The sequence below is a fragment of the Megalobrama amblycephala genome, linkage group LG2 (genome assembly GCF_018812025.1).
Source record: "Megalobrama amblycephala isolate DHTTF-2021 linkage group LG2, ASM1881202v1, whole genome shotgun sequence".
Taxonomy (NCBI): Eukaryota; Metazoa; Chordata; class Actinopteri; order Cypriniformes; family Xenocyprididae; genus Megalobrama; species Megalobrama amblycephala.
The window spans coordinates 20,950,489-20,971,655 of NC_063045.1; the positions used below are offsets into that span (position 1 = coordinate 20,950,489).

A 21,167-nucleotide genomic window follows, 5' to 3' on the forward strand; every position below is an offset into this window, starting at 1 on the left:
ATCCAGACGTTGTCTCTTTCAGGGAAGACCTTGCATTTTCCAACATGACAATGCCAGAACACATACTGCATCAATTACAACATCATGGCTGCGTAGAAGAAGGATCCGGGTACTGAAATGTCCAGCCTGCAGTCCAGATCTTTCACCATAGAAAACATTTGGCGCATCATATAGAGGAAGACAGTTGAGCAACTAGAAGCCTGTATTAGACAAGAATGGGACAACATTCCTATTCCTAAACATGAGCAACTCGTCTCTTCAGTCCCCAGACGTTTGCAGACTGTTATAAAAAGAAGAGGGGATGCCACACAGTGGTAAACATGGCCTTGTCCCAACTTTTTTGAGATGTGTTGATGCCATGAAATTTAAAATCAACTTTTTTCCCCTTAAAATGATACATTTTCTCAGTTTAAACATTTGATATGTCATCTATGTTGTATTCTGAATAAAATATTAAAACTTCCACATCACTGCATTCTGTTTTTATTCACAATTTGTGCAGTGTACCAACTTTTTTGGAATCGGGTTTGTGTAAATATATATATATATATATATATATATATATATATATATATATATATATATATATATATATATATATATATATATATATGGTAAATACAGAGTTTATTCATTGTTAATTGATGCCATATTATTTTGTCTATGATTAATTTTAAGAAATATTGTAATTATTTTTTAAATTATTATGTCATTGATTATTTTATGTATGTTAATTTTACTTATGTAAAGCGCTTTGAGAAATGACTTTTAAAAGCTCTATATAAAATAAAGTTATTATTATTATTATGTCATTGATGTTATGGAAATTGGGAAAAAGCTAAAATATCTAACCCAGAAAATAAAAATAAATAATAAAAAAATTATATATATATATATATATATATATATATATATATATATATATATATATATATATATATATATATATAGTATTATTTTACCACAATAGGCCTGTTAATTATGAAACTCTAATTGCATTAAGACTTAAAACACTGAGATCCATTTCATAATTAACAGGCCTATTGTGGTAAAATAATACTATAATACTATAATATATATATATATATATATATATATATATATATATATATATATATATATATATATATATATATATATAGTATTATTTTACCACAATAGGCCTGTTAATTATGAAATGGATCTCAGTGTTTTAAGTCTTAATGCAATTAGAGTTTCTATCAGAATGAAAAGCCACCAAATTTAAAGAATGACATGTTATTATATCCATCATTACACTGTTTTTGTTATTCCAGGCACTGACTCGCACTAACTTTTAGCTAAATTAAAAGAAGAATGCCCAGAACATTTTACCATCCACAGATGACTGATACCCAGTAGTACTGGTGATTTACTCTTGTCCTCACACCGCCTCTGATTGATTGCTAGTCGTTGGCCCTGAGACCACATCAGAACATCAGTCCCATCTGTCACAGACCCTCTTTTAGATATAGCCCTCTGACAGAACGCACGCGTCACACTTTTGATTTACAGCGATGACACATTCTCGCGTCTTCACGCCTGATTAAAAGTATCCCATCTGATGAGCCTCCAGCAGTAGAGAATTCGGTCAGGTATAGGAGCAAATACGCACCAGAAGCTTGTACTCAGTGCCATGGACAGAAAACCCTCAGGAAGTCTTCTTCCACTACTTGCTTTTTTACTTCTGATTGGTGCTCTCAACGTTCATACAAGAAGCCTTGCAAGTCCAGGTGAGAACATTTTTATTGTTTTAAACTAAATGATAGATTGAAATGGTACATGTACTTGATCATAGTTCTTAATTGGCCGATTGTGATCTGAACTGCATATTTCCATTTTTACAGTAAACCAGGTTTTCCATTCAAAAGATGATTCTGACATCCAGAATCAGATTTTGGCATTTTTACTACGGAAAAACATCATGCCTGTCCAAGAAAAGGATGTACTAGGTAAATAAACAAATTTTATAAGGATTGCTACAAAATGTATACACATTGAAAATTTATTTTAAGCATCTTATAATACACAAACCTGCACTTACTTACATGTTCTTGATGGATTGCAGGACTCGAGCTGGCCAGAAAAATCACCGAGCTGCAGGGGGTATGTTTAATTTTGCTTATGTGCAAGTAATGGAAAAAGTTTGTTTTAAGTATATATTATAGGGACGGATCACCCAAAATTCTGAAAATTCTGTCATCTGTCACTCACCCTCATGTTGTTCCAAATCTGTATAAATATGAACACAAAGGAAGATATTTTGAAGAATGTCTGTAACCAAACAGTTGTGGGACACCATTGACTCCCATATATTTGGTTACAGACATTCTTCAAAATAAGAAATTCATACAGGTTTGAAACAACTTGAGGGTGAGTAAATGATGACATAATTTAAATTTTTGGGTGAACTATCCCTTTAATATACAAATATACAGTGCTTTGGAGTAACCCTGATGTAATGTTTAATGCATTTCATTTTGTTGATGACAAATTTTCAACATATTTTCAACATAAGTATTGTTATATAGGTCAAAATGATCTATGTAAGGTCAAAAGTAATCTAAAAGTAATCCAATTATATTACCTAAAATATGTAATGAATAGATTACATCACTAACTACAATTTTCAACATGTAATTTGTGTTCTGTAATGGACTACACTTTGTAAGTCATCTGCAAATATATTAATACAAATATTATTATGAAAGCTAATTATCAGAAATCCTTGTTTCAGCTTGCGGCCCTTCAAAAAGAGCTAAATCTAGAAAGAAATTTGGTTTCAAATGCAATAGAAAAAGAGAGATTGATGACCAGCAAAAGAGATGATGGTGAGTGTTACTTTTTTATGCGGTGGATAAAATGCATGAATGCAAATGTAAATGCACTTATTAGTATTACTTAATTTTTCCATTTTATTTTTAAGCCTGTTTCTGGAAATACTGTGTTTGAGGATCTTAAAGTGGAGAGCCAGGATCAAGAATAATCCAATGCCTTAAGATGTATCAGACAAGCTGAACATTTTTAGATATGTAATTATATGTATTCATAATGTGTCACGATAATGATAATGTACTCATGACTGTACTCTTACAACAAAAATGTATTTTATTTAAATGTCCTATCAATAAAACATCAAGTGAAATTTATGGATGTTACTCTCTCATCTCATTCTTTAGGGATCTTCAGTTAATAATAAAACGCATGAGTGAATATTTTTTTTACTGGAATAATTTCCAAATAAATGTAGAACTGATTGTCTTCTGCTTTGAATGATAAGAGCTCTTGCCTCCCTCTAGTGTTGAGACTGCTGAACATTCCAAATGTGACATGTGACTAATACTGACTCTTTTGAACATATGAAGACAGAAGATTACTGCAATAAAACAATATCCATAAAAAATTGGATTTGTTAAGGAAACTCTGAATTAAACTAGCTTGAAAACTGTCAAACAAGAATAAGGTAAAAATTTATCTTTTTTTAACTATTATTTTATTTTAATATTTTCTTTCCAATAGGCCTAAATAGATAAATAAATAAATAAAATAAAAAGAACAAGAAAAAAGTTCCACTGTTTTAATTTTCAATAGGGACAGTTTCTAATGTCCCACACTGCATTACTGAACATTTAGTAAACACACACACACACACACACACAATATGACCGTGACGTTGGGAGACGTATACATTGGGAGAAAAATGGGAAGACAAAGCCCTTTACAAGTGCACATGATGAAGACTGAGAGGTAAACAAAATGAATACAAATGAATACATTAGTATGAGTTTGAAACCATTTACTGGCATTCAACTGGCAAATCAGATAAACAAAAACAACTCATCAAGACGGATGCAGTCTTCCATGTGGGCTGCACTGCAGAGCAAGATATGGGTAGAAAGGGAAGAGCTATTTCCAAATGATGGTTATTAAAAGCATGAACACATCCGTTTTATCCAGACAGTCTTCAAAACTTACGAGAGGTAAGTTCAACATTGCTAATTCATTTATTTGTTTTGGAAACAAACAGAATAGTTCAACCAAAAATGAAAATTCTGTCCTGTCATTCTAAACCTGTATGAATTTCTTGCACCCTATTGACTTCCATTGTTTCTCAGATTTTCATTTTTGGGTGAACTATCCCTTTAAAGCATGGTCAGGTTTAACCTTTTTTAATCGAAAGTGAAGTATATGCTGCAATTGATTTCCATAAAATAAGAATTGGTCAGCTGTTTAATGAAGACATGGGCTTTGCAAATATGTGATTCTTATACTAACATGTAGCTATATTTGTTCCCCAGTTTGAGAGTATGTGGTTCACGTTTATTCTACTTCAGCTTCTGCCTCAGCTCACCCTCAGTGCTCACTGTCCCAGTGGGTGCGTTTGTGATGTTAAGGGTTCCGCAAAATGCATTGGGGGCATCACCGACATACCCCCTCTCGACCCAACCATGACATTTCTACTCTTGCTAAACAACACAAACATAAAGGTCCTCAAAGACAGAAGTTTTCAGTCGTTCTCTCTTCTGCTACGGTTAATGATCACGCATAGCGCTCTTGACACCATTCAACCAGAAGCCTTCCACGGTGCTCCGCAGCTCCTGTCTATCAAAATGTCATCAAACGCACTCACTGTCTTCCCACCCAATGTGTTTAGTGAGCAGAACAACTTGGAGCAACTGCATTTAGATGATAACAATATAGTTTCCATCACTTCAGACCTCTTCAAGGGGTTGGTCAACCTAGCCGAGCTAGATTTGAGCAAGAACCGCATTTCCCGGCTGAATGCTGATGTTTTCCAGAACTTGACTAAGCTGAATTACTTAAACTTAGCTGGTAACCAACTGAGGAGCCTCCCAAACACGGTTTTTCACAACCTAAGGCAACTCAAATCTCTGGTACTCTCGTCCAACCATCTGGAGACTCTGGAAAGTGGTTCCTTTGACCATCTAAGCAACCTGTTGTTGTTAATGCTACAGAAGAACCAGATCCGAGAGATTCCTCCGCGTCTTTTCTGGCACTTGCCATCCCTGCTCACCCTCTCAATGTCAGGCAACCAACTCAGGTATATTCCAGACAAAAGTTTCTACTACTTACCCAACCTAACCAAGCTCACCCTCTTCAAGAACCCCTTGATCTCCCTACCTGACCAGCTGATGGGCAACATGCCGAGGCTCCAAGAATTTAACCTTTACGGAACTAATCTTGTCACTGTCCCTTGGAACCTTTTTGCTAACATGACCAACCTATTGCTTCTCAATTTACACTTTAACGACAATTTGACCTCCCTACCAATGGAGCTCTTCTGTTGCCTGCCCAACCTGATAAAACTGTCCCTGAAACACAACAACCTTCAGGCACTGGACCCGGAGCTCTTCTCGAAATTGACTAGTCTTAAAATTCTAAATCTTAATGATAACAAACTTGAGTCTCTCCCAGCGACAATCTTTTGCAATGCCTCAAGACTAGAAATACTGGACCTGAACCACAACCATCTAAGGTATCTCCCTGGAGATATTTTTGTACACACAAGGGCGCTGAATGTTCTCTCTCTTAGTGGCAATAAATGGAAGTGTGATTGTAGTATTTTGGGTATTGCAGAATGGATTCGCAACAACACAAAGGTAATCAATGACTTAGACAAAGGAGTAGCATGCTACGAACCGTACCACTTACAAAACCATCCGCTGCAAACAATGACCTATGAAGAACTCCAGTGTGGTCGGGGTGTTTTGCAGACAATGTTTATTTTTTCCAGACAAAGCATCATTCCCACACAAGGTTCCTGCAACATCAACCCCCCAGTCGTCTTTGGCTACAAGCACAAAACCAAGAACTACAGCGACTTCAACTGCACCTTCAACTTCAAGCACTTTTGCAACAACTGCCTCTCTAATTTCTCCTACATCTGATCATACATACATAAAACAAGGCAATGACTACAATGATGATCTGGTGTTCTACAGTACAATTGTCTTGGAAAACGGACCTGAAATTGTTCACAACAATCATTACGGTGGTTGGGTGTACCTGTGGACTGTCCCGACGACTGCTCCATACAGTGGCTTCATGATGGCTTTGTACATTGTTCTCTTGGTCATCGGTGTAGTCCTGATTGTGGCCACCATGTATGCTTTGTATCGACTTCATAAGGTGATGTGGGTGTTAGGGAAAGTCACTTTGGGAGACAATCAGAGAATAAAGGCGAGAAGAGTACGAAGCTTCAAAGTCAAACTCTAGAGAAAGCTTCAAGGTATTATATAGGAAAATGTTGTGTTTTCTTTGCACATTGTTATGCATACTAATTCCACTCCATACATATATATGGGGAAAACAAAAGTCTGAGTTCACTAATCAAAAGCTTCTATCATGCATTTTTCTAATTTTATACAAGTTTCATTACAAATGATGTTCAGCACAACAATTTATGTGAAAAGTTGAATGAATTTCTTGTTTCCAGGTTTCAATGAAAATTAATTTCTTGGTTTTCAATATGGTCTCAGAATTATGTACACATATACTTGGTTTTATGTCAAAAGCTAAGCATGACCATAAATGTATATTCTTGTAAGCATTCATTTACAGCCATTTACAACGAATCATTTGTTTCTTTTTAAATATATTAGTTTTCCTTTCTGCAGTTTCCACATTCCAATGCTTTACATTCACCAAAAAATTATATGGACACACCCTTGCTTGCTGTTTGCAAAATTTTATCTGTAAGACCAAATAAAATGTTTCTGTAGCCTACCTCGAGAGTGTTTTCTTTGCCATGTATGCCACCTGGTGGTTACACAATATAGAGCAGAAGTTATGTGGCAAATATAACATATTTAGCCTATATAGCACCAGCCGACCTATTTCCTCAAACAAATAAATTAGATAGGCTATTTTAATGAGTCATAATTATTATTTTTTACAATTTGGCCTACTGTTTTAATTATTTTAGATGAGGAGATATTCACGTTGCAAATAATTAGTAAATATGCACACAGCCAACCTTACCATTTTTATTATTTATTTATTCGTTCGGTTAACTTTCTAGATAAAAGCGTGACTTAAAGTGTGCATGTTGTAGCTATTGTAGTTTAGCTTAGGCCTACTTAGCAAACATGTAGGCTACCAAGCACTGTCATCAGATTCTTACCACTCCCACATGACTGAAGATACGCCTCAACGAGCCCAACATTGACGTATGGTGTGAGACTGAAACTCTGAGAAGTGTTCACTGGTAGCCTATGGAGTTGCGGTGACGGTCCATCCGCCAACACCTTAAGATAACTATTACAACATTAACAGGATGTGACCCGGTTCACATATTTGAAACATTAGAGTAAACGATGATTTTCATACATTAACTACTAGAAATGCTACATATTTGTCAAGTTTTAGTCAGAAGTAACTTCATTCATCTAAAATCGGACAACAGCTGATCTGTCGCGCCCTAGGCGACCAGAGTTCGAGTCCCGGCTTGATCATCCTGATCCCGTTCAAATCTCCAATCACTTCGCGTCTTTATTCGCGTGTTAAAAAAATACGTAAGCCCAAAATATAAGAAACAATTTTTAGAGAAACTACGTCCTTAAAGGGTTAGTTCACCCAAAAATGAAAATAATGTAATTTATTACTCACCCTCATGCCGTTCTACACCTGTAAGACCTTTGTTCATCTTCGGAACACAAATTAAGATATTTTTGTTGAAATCCGATGGCTCAGTGAGGCCTACATATAGCCAGCAATGACATTTCCTCTCTCAAGATCCATTAAAAACATGTTTAAATCAGTTCATGTGAGTACAGTTGTTCAATATTAATATTATAAAGCGACGAGTTTAGTGCGCCAAAAAAAAAACCAAAATAACGACTTATATAGCGATGGCCGATTTCAAAACTCTGCTTCATGAAGCTTGGGAGCGTTATGAATCAGCGGTTCGGAGTGCCAAAGTCACGTGATTTCAGCAGTTTGGCGGTTTGACACGTGATCCGAATCATGATTCAACACAAAAGATTCATAACGCTCCGAAGCTTAATGAAGCAAGGTTTGAAATCGGCCATTACTATATAAGTCGTTATTTTTTTATTTATTTTTGGCGCACCGAAAATATTCATGTCACTTTATAATATTAATATTGAACCACTGTACTCACATGAACTGATTTAAATATGTTTTTAGTACCTTTCTGGGTCTTGAGAGAGGAAATGTCATTGCTGGCTATGGAGGCCTCGCTGAGCCATCGGATTTCAACAAAAATATGTTAATTTGTGTTCCGAAGATGAACGAAGGTCTTACGGGAGTGGAACGACATGAGGGGAGTAATAAATTACATTATTTTCATTTTTGGGTGAACTAACCCTTTAACACACAACCCATTCAAGGCCTAAATGTTGTTATTATAATCTTCAATTCTCATGCTGTCATAGAAACAAGAAAATAGACTATTGCATGCACGGAAGATTCGTAGGGTTAATGGAATCCAGAGATTTGTGTGAACATGTTCAGGTATGAAAACATCCCACTCTATCTGCCTGGCGACCGTATATAGATGGGAAAAGTTTGTCAAAACCATGAAACATAGCGGATCATTCTGAATAAATATTTCCCGCCACCGGCTTACGATGCCTAAACTGCTTTTCTCGAAGATTCGGATCTACGAGTTCAAGGACCTCATTCGGAATAAGAAACAACCAATAACGTAAATATTTTTACTTGTCTCGCATAGCCTACATATGAACTTCTCAATCGGCTGATATGCTTGAACATGGATATATATATATATATATATATATATATATATATATATATATATATATATATATATATATATTACAGTAATTTTTCATTCCATAGACTGGACGTTCTGTTGAGCAGAAAAAAGCAGAAAAACAATATCAGATGTGTTCTGATTCAGAAAAAGACTGAAGTCTCTCATTATCAGTAAGTTTATAAGCCATAGCCTTTTGTTGTATGTGTAGCATATAGCATAATTAAAACTGAGATCATTTGTTTATGGGTATTTGATGCATAAGAAGTCAATTTTTAACACAAATAACAGTTCAAATAGTACAAATGTCCATGTAGTCTTAATAAGATAATTTTAAAAAGATGGGTAAAAAAAAAAAAAAAGTATTGCATGTCACACCATAGGTCATTTAAATTTAAAATTGTCAAAAGTATTTAAAAGTGTTTCACTATGGATGGCAGAAATTATTTCAGGCACTAATTTCTTCATCTTTTTAAGACAGGACCATTTGACACATGGGCCAAAGCTAGCTGATCTGCTAGAAAATAGAGGTTAGTTCAACCACTATTCAATATATACACACTCTTAAATATTTAGGGTCTTTATTGGCATTGATGGTTCAATGAAGAACCTTTACCAACCATTGAACCTTTGCATTACAGGTTCTTTATAGTGGAAAAATGTTCTTTGGGGTGTGGTTTGCTTCTCTTGGGTCTTTTGGTCCAGACCAAAAAGGAAATTCATACATTTAGTCCTGTGCTTAATATTCACACAGTCATTTTTAAAGCTGAACCTAAAGAAACAAAAACAACAACTGCTTTTATGATGTATATTTTTTGATGAAACTTACAGAACACCCAAAACAATGCTGTGTTCTGAACAAAATGCACTTGATGTATGTGTGCACATATGATGGTATTATACCAGAACTCGTGAAGAGCTTATAAAATGTAAAGGAGTCAAACACAACAAACACACAAACAAAGATCTGCTGCAAGGAGATGCAGTTCCGATGCCTGTACTGAACTGTAAAGGGATAGTTCGCCCAAAAATTAAAATTCTGTCATCATTTACTCACCCTCAGGTTGTTCCAAACCTGTATAAATTTCTTTGTTCTGCTGAAAACAAAGGAAGATATTTTGAAGAAAGTTTGTAACTAGGCCGCTTTGGGCCACCATTGACTTCCATAATACTTTTTTTTCCTACTATGGTGAAGTAGGAAAGTGAATGGTGGCCCAAAGCGGCCTGGTTACAAGCTGTCCTTTTTAGGGTCATAACTTGTGACATCACTTCCTGTTTTTGATTAGTGTAGATGTCTTTGGTCCACCTTTTCAGTGGCCGGCCTCAGTCTGCTTGTTTGGTGCGCACCAAGGTTCAGACGGCAGCATTCACACTTATTCAAATGAACCACACTAAGGGTGTGTTCACACTTGGCAGGTTTGGTTTGATTAAAATGAACTCTGGTGTGATTGCTCTGTTAGTGCGGTTCATTTGAATAAGTGTGAATGCTGCCGTCCGAACCCTGAATAAGTGGACCTAGACACCTGAGATGGGGGGATGGGGATGCAAAAAAAAATAAAATATACACATTTTTTTATAGTTTTTTTTTTTTTTGGATCTTTAGGTTCTGTGTTACAAATGACAGTGTGAATGCATCATTGTTTTTATTTTTTGTTTTAGTAATTCATTACTAAAACAGTGACATTTTCAAGGTAACAGGGTTGACTTTACTACTATTAGTTGACTGGGTTATGCTTCTACCATGTTACCATTATAATGTAGTATCAAATATATGGATTTATATGTATTTTTTCTGAAAACAATTACTATATTAACAAATTGTAGACACTGAGATAAAATACTCAGTGCACAGAATTGGTACAAAAATATACACATTTTTTTATTGTTGTTTTTTTTTTGGATCTTTAGGTTCTGTGTTAAAAATGACAGTGTGAACGCGAACAAAGTCCCTTTAAGACAAGTCAATTTCTCTTCAGGCGGCCATCTTTGAAACGCCTCTCGGGCATCCTGGGCATCATGCAATCTCTTTGAATGGGGAAACATCAAATTCTCCAAAACTGTTTGCCAACCTTACGATTAAATTTCATATTTGAAATCACCAATGAAATCTAACAACAACCGGCTCATAAATTTAGTTTCTAAACGCTCGAATCATGACAAAAAAACTGTATTTTTCAGGCTGGATCAAGCTAATGCGCATGCGCAGACCTAAATGCGCGTCTCTTTGGAGACTGTTTCTATAGAAACCGGTGATTCTAACGGCCGCTGAAGTGACGCGATGACTTTACCAGTCGGCGATTGGCTCTTATTTAAAAGGTGGGACTTATTCCGCCATATTGCGCATTACACTTTCTCCCATTCAAAACAATACGAGTGACATGCATACACGTCTTGTATTATTCTATAGTCTTTGACGCGAAAGCAAACCAGGACTAAATGTATAATTTTTTTTTTCTTTTGGTCTGGACCAAAAGAACCAAGAGAACCGAACTACAAGTGTACCCAACAGAGCAATTTGTGTTTATTCCAAAAAAAACCTGCCAAGTGTACAGAAGAGGATTAGGGCTGAGCAATAATAAAAAAAATAAAACCATCGAGATTAAAGTTGTTAAATTTAGAGAAAAAAGTCGAAATAAAATGTTGAGAATAAACTCATTAAATTACGAGAAAAAACTCGTTAAATTTCAAGAAAAAAGTTGAGATAAAATGTTGAGAATAAACTCGTTAAATTACGAGAAAAAACACGTTAAATTTCGAGAAAAAAGTCGATATAAAATGTTGAGAATAAAGTAATTAAATTACAAGAAAAAACTCGTTCAATTTCGAGAACAAATTCGTTTAATTATGAGAAAAATGTCGTTAAATTTCGAGAAAAAAGTCGAGATAAAATGTTGAGAATAAAGTAATTAAATTACGAGAAAAAAGTCGTGAGATTATGAGAACAAATTAGTTTAATTATGAGAAAAATGTCGTTAAATTTCGAGAAAAAAATCGAGATAAAATGTAGAGAATAAACTCATTAAATTATGAGAAAAAAGTCGTTAAATTACGAGAAAAAAGTCGTTAAATTATGAGAACAAATTCGTAATTTAACAAATTTGTTCTCGTAATTTAATGAGTTTTTTCTCATAATTTAATGACTTTATTCTCAACATTTTATCTCGACTTTTTTCTCGAAATGTAATGAGTTTTTTCTCGTAATTTAATGAGTTTATTCTCAACATTTTATCTCAACCTTTTTCTCGAAATTTAACGAGTTTTTCCTTGTAATTTAACGAGTTTATTCTCAAAATTTTATTTCGACTTTTTTCTCGAAATTTAACGAGTTTTTTCTCATAATTTAACAAGTTTATTCTCAACATTTTTTCGACTTTTTTCTCGAAATTTAACGAGTTTTTTCTCGTAATTTAACAAGTTTATTCTCAGCATTTTATTTCGACTTTTTTCTTGAAATTTAATGAGTTTTTTCTCGAAATTTAAAAACTTTAATCTTGAGATGGTTTTATTTTTTTTATTATTGCTTGGCCCTAATCTTCTTCCGTACAAGTGTGAACAGACCCTTTTTTTAGGGAACCCAAAATGGTTCTTCTATGGCATCACTGTGAACCCCCCTTTTTGTATATTATTTCACATTATTTTGAACATTCTTCTCCAAACAGACTACCTGGCTGCCTTTCGTTCATTTCTCCAGTCTGAGTTTAGTGCGGAGAACATTGATTTTTGGCTTGCCTGCAGGGAATATAAGCGAAATGACTTCATCTGGCAGACTCTCTAACAAGGCAGCAGATATCTACAAAGAGTTTCTCCATCCCATGGCTCAAAAAGAGGTCAGCATGTGCATTTATTAAAGCATTAAAAAGAGTAGGGCCTTTCCAAACAGTTACAGTACATTATTAAGGCACCAGATTTCTTATAAAATATATGTCACATATGAATTTAAATGACACATATTTTAAAATGCATTAATAACGAGTCAAGAATTTTTGCATCTGCTATGTTTGCTTTAAACACGATTTAAATGAGTTAAATTGTCACTATATAAATATCCTTGAATTCATCTTTCATAGATTTAAATGTTAAATTTTCACAGGTCAACATCGACCATGACACTCGTGAGAAGATCAAGAGATCCTTGGTGAAGCCTGACGTCACTTGTTTTGATGAAGCTGAGATGCATATATACAGACTGATGGAGAAAGACTCCTGCCCACGGTTCCTCAAATCTGAGGCATATCAGAACCTGAGGAACACAGTCAGGAAACCAATGTAGACCTATACTGTACCAGTGACAACTTCACTGGAAAAAGGTTTCTTAATGAACCAGCACACAGAAAGAGGACATATGCACGTGGTTTAGAGGAAATGACTGAGGAGAACAGAAAGTGTATGTGGTGCGCTCAACTTCATTGGTTTTGAGTGATAAGATGAATGAGGAAAAAATAAAAGTGTCACACCGGAAATGATCTAGAATGAAGGTATATTACATGGTTTCCTCTGTTATTTGAGAGATGGGCTGTTCTGTTCTAGGAAATGGGTGCCTTTTCTATAAAAGTTGGTCTTGTGAGCCAGGCAAACATGTTGATAAATTGTAGTGTGACATCAAGATAAACGCAGTTAGTTGAGACCAAATATTTGTTTGTATTTTGTGGTGTCTTCTTTTCAAAACACTTTAAACAGCATTTTATGACCTCATATTATTTAAGAGACCACATGGGACCAGTTACAGCAAAACATCACTTTATGCTTTACACATTCCTATAAAACATGATAATACGAAAATATCTTGAGTAACAGGGTTACTCAGGGTTACTCTTTTACAGTTTAATTCGACATTACAAGCAAAGTATCCAAGGCCATGAAATTAAAGGTGCTTATTAGAAATACATTTTAATGTCGTTATTTCCTCAAATATTAAGGAACAAAGAAATATACAAAAATTCATTACTAAAACAGTGACAATTTCAAGGTAACAGGGTTGACTCTACTATTAGTTGACTACACTCAAAAAAATTAATTGTTGGATTTACTTAAAAAATAAGTGTCAAGTGGTTCCACACAACAATATTGAGTAATTTGTACAAAAAACTATTTAGTTGAATGAACAAAAGAAATTCAAGTAAAGCTGACAAAATTTCTTTGAGTAAATACAAATCATTTGAATGTCACTGTCACATAATATTTATATGTGCAGTTTACTTAATAATGTTATGTTGATTACGTAAGGTGAACACATTATTTATTTTTATTTTTTTTTGAATAATCATTTAATTAAAAAGGATACAACATATCAGAATGCAGCCCATCACCCCAAAATGCACTCAAAAAATAACTAATTGAACAAACTCAATTGAATTGAGAGCAGGAATTTCATAAGCATGAGTATATGAGTGCGCACAGCCTAAACACAGGCGACACTCTTCTGCATGATGGTAACCACAAAATTTTAAAAAACATTACAGAAACTACTCTAAATGTCCAACATAACTGAACATTAAACACTAACATAAACTAACAACATCTTTCCCTTTACTGAAAAACACATAAAATAACACTTTAATCCCTAAATTTACTCTCCTAATGCAGTCCCTTGCAAAGCATGCTGGGAACTAGGGATCCACTGCACAGTTAGTTATGTCAACAATAATGTGTGCGTTTCACACAGCAATGTTAAGTTGACTGAACAAACACTTACTGAGTAAAGCTGACAATGCTCAATTTTAGTAGAAACAACGCAGTTAAATTACATTCATGTAGTTACATGAGTTTTTTAAGTAATGTGAACAAGGGTGGTTTGAGTGAAACTAACAACAGTGAAAGTTCATTGTTTTGAGTGTAGGTTATGCTTCTACCCTGTTACTATTATAATGTATTATCAAATATATGGATTTATATGTATTTTTTCTGAGAACAATGAATATATTAAAAAATTGTAGACACTGAGATAAAATATTCAGTGCACAGAATTGGTAGCCATTTTATAGTTTTTATATTACATAAGATATAACTTTTTGAAGATATTTTTTAGGCATTCAATATTATCATCTGTCCAAAGAATGAGAGAACATCATTAAATCTTTATGATTAGAACACACAAACATACTGTAAACAGCAGATTAGCTATATTTAGAGCGTCTGGACTCTGACTAATTATGAGCAGAAAACCAACGTTTTCCATAGTCTGTGAAGAGTTGTGTTTTGGTGACATGTCTGACCCCGAGCGAACTGATGCAGAGACGGGCCTTAAGCAAGAGACATTGCCATAAAGTGCAATAATAATCTATGTCACTGCTTGACCCCACTTTGACAATGACTTACATCCTGAGATTCAAGACTTAAAAAGGCAATTTTGAGCTGCGAAGAATAAACCAAAACAGTGAATGTCAACGGCCATGTGATGCATGGTAGATCATCCTCAGTGTATGCCCTTTCTTGGGGAAAGCAATAAAGACACCACTGTTTTAAGAAATATCCGTCCCCGTCAAATTGAAAAAAAAAAAAAAAAACGTTTATTGGATTAAAATGCTTTTTAGTATAAAAGTATTAGTGAATGCACATTATTTGATTCACTTGGTCATTAAAATGTGATGCTGATGATATAAATACAACCAGAAAAACATGTTATTGCTCAATTATTGCTCAAAGCTCAGGATGGAGTTATATTAGAGTTCTCAGAAACGGCTGTGGAGAAAACGAAACGACAATAACAACAATAACAACTGATATACAGTTCAAAAATGAATGATAATTATTTATATTATATATATTTTATATAATGTAAAAGTAAGTTCAGTCATTGACTTTCTCAGAAGAAAAATTTGAGAAGCATTAGCTTAGATTTAATCTCACGGCTGTCTAGGAGAAACAACTGAAAATGTCTTATTTACTTCTAAACATTCACTTAATCATTGTACTTTACACATTCATATAAATCAAAATATAAACCAGAAAAGTAACAGGGCTGACATTTTAAGATCGTCTCCTACTGGCAAACGTGACAAAACATATAATAATAAAAAAGTAAGCGATATTGCATTGCCGGTACTTAAAAACTAAGCTCACTTCATGAAAAAATTATGATGTCATCATTTTAAGTACTAAAACAGACGAAAATGATGCTAACGGTTATTTTTCCGTTTTCTTTTCTACATGCTTGAAAGAGTACATAAATTGATTGTTTTGGACACTATTTGCTGCTGCTTATATGATGTACAACTAATTCGTTATTTGATTTTTTTCCCCATACATTCATTGCTCATCTCAGCGCAACATGTATGTTGTCACTCAGAAATGAGACTGATGTGAAATCATGTTGTAACACTGCCACGGGGAAATTATTTTATACGGGTAAACGTTAAATGAAAGCTCTCCTCATGAAACTATCCAGCTGATGCACCAATTATTGACAAACCGTTTCACCAATCTGTAAGTTTTCAGCCTGTGGATGACACCCTGACCAATCTCTCACACAATCTAACCATCATCTGCTGCCAAAACACAGTCACCATGGCAACCGAAAGGAAATGAGTAATGTTCTGACATTGCCCGGGGCACAAAGATTGCTCAATTGCGCACAATGGAGAAACTGACAGTGTTACAGTATATGTGGAGCTGTGAGATATTGCGCCAGTCAGGTGACTTCGAGGATGTCTACACATGCTGGAGTCTAATGTGAACACTTGACTAACTATATCCATTTTTAGATAAACTTATGGAGAAAAAAACGTAGCAAAGTCACTTACTATGGATTAATACACTTGAAAATGGCCCATTGAAAGGGTTCATGACATACGAGTGACCATGATAAAGGATATCTTTTAAAAATCTAGTTTTTATGAATGTACTTTTTTGTATTTGTGTTAGTTTCATATGGCCCGGAAAAACTTTTATACCCTTTTCAAGAAAAGTTTCAATGTTATCACTAAAAATGTCATGCAGTGTAACCATCAAGTACATATTTTGCACACCCCTTGAAAACATGTGAGTGTACATGTGAGTGTACACAACAATTTCCAAAAAAGTTCAGTTTATTTTTTACAAATATCAATTCATTCATAAATATCATGATATATTTTGTGGAGTTACACCACATGACATTTTACAACCTAATACCAAAAAGGTCAAATTATCTGAAAATTTCTTTGTCATGAGGGTCTACAGGAGTCTATCATAAAATACGTTTTTTACTGGCATGTTGGTTGCACCATATGAGTTTGATCTGTCAAACAAAATTTTTTAAAATATACTAAGAAAAAAATTTGAATTTTTTTTTTTTTGTTTATAAGATTTTTTTTTATTTTTAACAAATATCATAAATTGTTAATTTATAAATATTATGTTTCTCTTTTTTTTTTTGTGGAGTTGCACCACATGACATTTTACAACCTGAACTAATCACGTCATAAAAACATTTTGTCCGCCGGGGTTTATAATATCATATTCTTTTTCCCTACAGATTCCTGCATGTTGGTTACACCATATGACTTTTTATTAATAAATAACATTACATTTCTGTAGAGTTGTACCACATGACATTATACAACCTGAATGATCTGATACTTTCAGAGATGTATTGATCACACACAGTCACAGTCATAGATCTACACGGGTCTATGATATATGCTTTTTTCACTTCATATTTCTGCAAAACAGTTTTGTTAAATGGTTTCCATTAAAAAGTAACAGTATTTTGTTTAGTTAGTTCAGCAAAGAAGTTTTCCTAACAAGAAAAATTTCTGGCCATATGTTGCCTCAGAGTTTCTAAAGGTTCTTAATGTTTCGTCTTTAGATCAGCATGTTGGTTTCTGGGTTCACATAGATGGTTTTCCAAAGCACTAGAGAACCAAAGATCTTGAAGAACGTCAACATCAGTTCTCCATTCTGTAAAACACTTTTTGGTTCTAATCTGAACTTTTCTTTTAGTGCAGGTGAAGGTAGTTACTCATTATCTATGTTTGGAGAAGGATTCCTTCTTCGATGCTGATAAAAAGCAAAACAAAGAAAGACGAAGCAGCCTAACCATCTCATTTGACTCTTATTTTCATTTGTCTGCCATTACAACTTGGCCCTGTTACGTCCGTAGATTACTGAAAAAGCCAAAACATGCAAATTTGTAATTTGCTTATCTGTTATTTCAGAAGGTACATGTATATTTACATGTCTAAAAATATGAAGAAACAGGCTATGCCTTTCGCACACGAGAAGCTGACTGGGTGAAGGGGGAGGGTTCGATGGGGCTTCCTCTTTGCTGTGGTTCGCCGAGTCCCTGTTGGTGAAACGAACCCTTAGCAACCGTCGCAGGGCATAAAAAGCAGAGCCGGATACGCAGAAGGGAAACCTGTAGAGCACCAAGTGCAGCATGATCACTAGCAGGACCGTGCTGTGGATTTCTGGGCAATAAGCCCTCACTCTACCATGCCTGGCCTAATCCCACAACCTCTCCCAACGGATTTCAACATGGATAAAGACGACTTGAGGAGAAACAAGACCTTGTAAGTGCAGGCATTTTTACTCAACTATCAGCAAAAGGGAATCTATTATGGGTCCCAGCATGCTTTAGCATAGGTTTGGATGTGTGAAGCATGAAATGACGACAACAAAGCTGACTTTCTCTCCATAGAGGAAAGAACCTCATGTGCCGACTAAAGTGTATGTTCACCAGTTCCTCTGCTCCGGAGAGGTAAGGAAAAAGTGACACTCATATAAGGACACCGGGTCCAAAATAGTTCAAACAAGAGTTATTGCTTCTAATCCAGTTATGGTCAACTAATCAAACCCGTCTGATCTCAGCAGGCTAAGTTTAGAAGACACCCAACAATGGTCCCAGTCTTTGGAGCGGCTTCTCGGTTCCAAATGTAAGTCTTTTCTTTTTTTTCAAAGCTATTTTTGGCATTGGTTTGCTGAGGCGAGAGTAAACTAAAACATTAGTAAATTAAAGAGGTGCTGGTTTCCATTCGCGCCTTTTGTTTTGACGCGAACCCTCATCTGCTTCCCTCCAGATGGCCTGGCCACATTCCGCACCTTTCTGAAATCAGAATTCAGCGATGAAAACATCGAATTCTGGTTGACGTGTGAGGACTACAAGAAGATAACGTCGTCCTATAAGATGAGCTCGAAGGCGAGGAAAATCTTCGAGCAATTCGTCGAAGCAGAATCTCCGAAAGAGGTAGAGGACACACCATACAACACCCTGACGCTATACGCTAGTAAATCTCTACATAATAATGTCTATACTAGAAGTGCCTGTAGTGTTGCAATATGCTTTTAGTTGAATTATAGTTTTTGATGTGCTGCAGAGCTGCTCTGTCTTTTCTCAAAAAAAAAAAAAGAAAAGAATTTTATACCTTCTGTACTTAACTTACGCTCAAACATATTTATCTAACCATATGTATAGACAGAAGCAATATAATATAATGTAATATATATATCTATATCTATCTATCTAATATATATACATAGATATATAGATATAATCTATATATCTATATATATATCTAATATATATATATAGTTCATTGCAACTATTTTATTTATATATATATATATAGTAATACATATAAATCCAATATATTATATTATATTATAATATATTGTATTATATTATATTATATTATATTATAATCCCCCAACAGAGGATCCCAACACCAGATGTAAAACAAATATAAGGAACAATGCTTGAATGTGAAATAAACAAAGAAATTAGTAATGTTATCTGATACTGGCCCTTACACAGTATAAACCATGGCTTCTGAATGCCTTAATGATTGTAATGCGGTAATGTTGTTTTATACTAATCGTGATACATTATTTCTCGCATTTACGACTTAATTTTGCATATTTCCATTGCAATTTCTCATTATTTGCAAAGTACATCTCATAATCGGTTGCTTCCAGAGTTGGCATAGCGTAAATGCCTCTCATTTGCATCGCAGATTAACATTGACTATCAAACACGGGAGGAAATCAAGAGGAACGTGAGGAGTCCGACGACACAGTGTTTCGACGAGGCTCAGAAGATCGTTTACGGTCTGATGGAACGTGACTCTTACCCCAGATTTCTACGATCTGAGATGTACAAGACCCTCCTCGAGTCCCTTGCTGCAGATGATCCTCGAGGATGACTATATGGATATATCACACCAATGCTAAAACTGGAACGGTCTGGTTTGTGCGCAGGACCAGAACCCCAAAGCTTGCGCCCCCACCGTGTGGAACTTCTGAAACTAGCAGGAGACAAAAAGGAGCAATGGTTGGGAACATGCTGATGATATCAAAGCAAATGACAAGAAACACAAGTCCGACATGTTACTGAAGTGCCATGAGTGCTTCTTTACTGAGGGTGCTTCCTGTGTAGATAAGGACGCAGCTCCTTCAAGCCCTTCCGGTGGTTTCCGAAGCTACAAGTGTGGGGACAACACTATTGTCTTTTCCTGGCACTTCCAGAACTGCTTTGCCATGTCCTATAATGACTTTAGTAACAAAAAACTTTTGTGAGAGACACTTTTGTGAGAGGATCTTGGCATATCCTATTTCAACATCAGTGCCTAATTGCCACACAGATGTATAACATCAAAGAAAGAAATGACCTACTAGAGAGGTTAAGTTAAAATAATAATAATAATAATAATAATAATAACAAGTACAGTTGTAGCATGTGTGCCACACACAGAAACCGTAGGCATTACTTGTAATGTTATAAAGTTTAATTTAAATTAAGATACTATTTATTAGCCGCAGCCACTGGTTGGATGTTGACTTTTGTTATGTCCACTGTCATTTTTGAGGACAATAAAATAAAGATTGGACACTGTTGAACTTTTCACTCCATTTTCTTTTTTTCTCTTGCTTCAAAGTGATATCTTCATATTGTACACCCAGATTCCTTCGCTTTTTTGTTTGCGAATTACTGAAAACTTAAAAAAAAACTTAAAAACCTCAAATATATATATATATACACACACACACACACACACACACACACACACACACACACACACACACACACACACACCAACCAAAACCAAAATTTATTACAGTTTATTACAGTTTAAAAAAAATTGTAATAAAATATGACAAGATCTCAGAGTTAAACTGTATCAGAAAAAAATTATCTTAATTTTGTCAATGATAACACTTAAGCAAAACATGGTCAGGTCAAAGTGTCTGAATAATTTTTTTTTATCAATTTTACTGGTAGTCCACAGTATGAAGAATTTTGGGGTATAATATGTTACAGTTTACTTTATGTTGCTATCCTCACTTACATAAATGAAATATAGTGTACTAATATATATATATATATATATATATATATATATATATATATATATATATATATGTGTGTGTGTGTGTGTGTGTGTGTGTGTGTGTGTGTGTGTGTGTGTATATGTATATA

General features: G+C 34.7%; 4 protein-coding genes and 1 long non-coding RNA gene across 6 annotated transcripts in view; 4 read left to right on the forward strand and 1 right to left on the reverse strand.

Annotated features, from left to right (window-relative positions):
* Window positions 1–1,300: 1,300 nt before the first annotated feature.
* On the forward strand, window positions 1,301–3,167 carry uts2d (urotensin 2 domain containing). Its single transcript, XM_048181702.1, has 5 exons — window positions 1,301–1,751; window positions 1,866–1,970; window positions 2,087–2,124; window positions 2,756–2,849; window positions 2,945–3,167. Exons 1-5 carry the CDS (start codon window positions 1,655–1,657, stop codon window positions 2,968–2,970), a joined length of 360 nt encoding a protein of 119 aa, XP_048037659.1. The 5' UTR covers window positions 1,301–1,654; the 3' UTR covers window positions 2,971–3,167.
* A 498-nt stretch (window positions 3,168–3,665) lies between these two features.
* LOC125252823 (platelet glycoprotein V) lies at window positions 3,666–6,765 on the forward strand. The gene is given in 3 exon segments (XM_048166417.1): window positions 3,666–3,998; window positions 4,317–5,755; window positions 5,757–6,765. Coding segments are annotated over 2 exon segments (1,929 nt in total). The 5' UTR covers window positions 3,666–3,998; window positions 4,317–4,325; the 3' UTR covers window positions 6,256–6,765.
* The window catches only part of LOC125252849, a 25,957-nt gene continuing 10,851 nt past the window's right edge, over window positions 6,062–21,167 (reverse strand). Inside the window, exon 3 of the long non-coding RNA XR_007181291.1 lies at window positions 6,062–6,193. This is a non-coding gene — a long non-coding RNA (uncharacterized LOC125252849). The remainder of the gene's footprint in view (window positions 6,194–21,167) is intronic.
* si:ch211-117l17.6 (regulator of G-protein signaling 5) lies at window positions 8,396–13,405 on the forward strand. The gene is given in 6 exon segments (XM_048166444.1): window positions 8,396–8,707; window positions 8,863–8,949; window positions 9,254–9,306; window positions 12,436–12,521; window positions 12,523–12,603; window positions 12,867–13,405. Coding segments are annotated over 6 exon segments (564 nt in total). The 5' UTR covers window positions 8,396–8,630; the 3' UTR covers window positions 13,047–13,405.
* si:ch211-117l17.5 (regulator of G-protein signaling 21) lies at window positions 18,041–20,587 on the forward strand. 2 transcript variants are annotated; one of them, XM_048166459.1, is made up of 5 exons: window positions 18,041–18,264; window positions 18,393–18,452; window positions 18,566–18,627; window positions 18,772–18,938; window positions 19,705–20,587. In XM_048166459.1, the coding sequence occupies exons 1-5, from the start codon at window positions 18,188–18,190 to the stop codon at window positions 19,891–19,893; spliced, it is 555 nt and encodes a 184-aa protein (XP_048022416.1). In that variant the 5' UTR covers window positions 18,041–18,187; the 3' UTR covers window positions 19,894–20,587. The 2 variants fall into 2 exon arrangements, with proteins under 2 accessions (XP_048022416.1, XP_048022411.1); XM_048166454.1 differs by having other exon boundaries at window positions 18,043–18,264; window positions 18,563–18,627.

What these genes read in the sequence shown, in the direction of transcription:
- si:ch211-117l17.5 (XM_048166454.1), top strand. Translation starts at nt 18,188, where the DNA reads ATGCCTGGCCTAATCCCACAACCTCTCCCAACGGATTTCAACATGGAT. An exon ending in TTGAGGAGAAACAAGACCTT is followed by an intron (nt 18,265 to 18,392) that starts GTAAGTGCAGGC and finishes TTCTCTCCATAG; the next exon opens with AGGAAAGAACCTCATGTGCC. An exon ending in GCGGCTTCTCGGTTCCAAAT is followed by an intron (nt 18,628 to 18,771) that starts GTAAGTCTTTTC and finishes GCTTCCCTCCAG; the next exon opens with ATGGCCTGGCCACATTCCGC.
- uts2d (XM_048181702.1), top strand. Translation starts at nt 1,655, where the DNA reads ATGGACAGAAAACCCTCAGGAAGTCTTCTTCCACTACTTGCTTTTTTA. An exon ending in AAATCACCGAGCTGCAGGGG is followed by an intron (nt 2,125 to 2,755) that starts GTATGTTTAATT and finishes TCCTTGTTTCAG; the next exon opens with CTTGCGGCCCTTCAAAAAGA. An exon ending in GACCAGCAAAAGAGATGATG is followed by an intron (nt 2,850 to 2,944) that starts GTGAGTGTTACT and finishes TTTATTTTTAAG; the next exon opens with CCTGTTTCTGGAAATACTGT.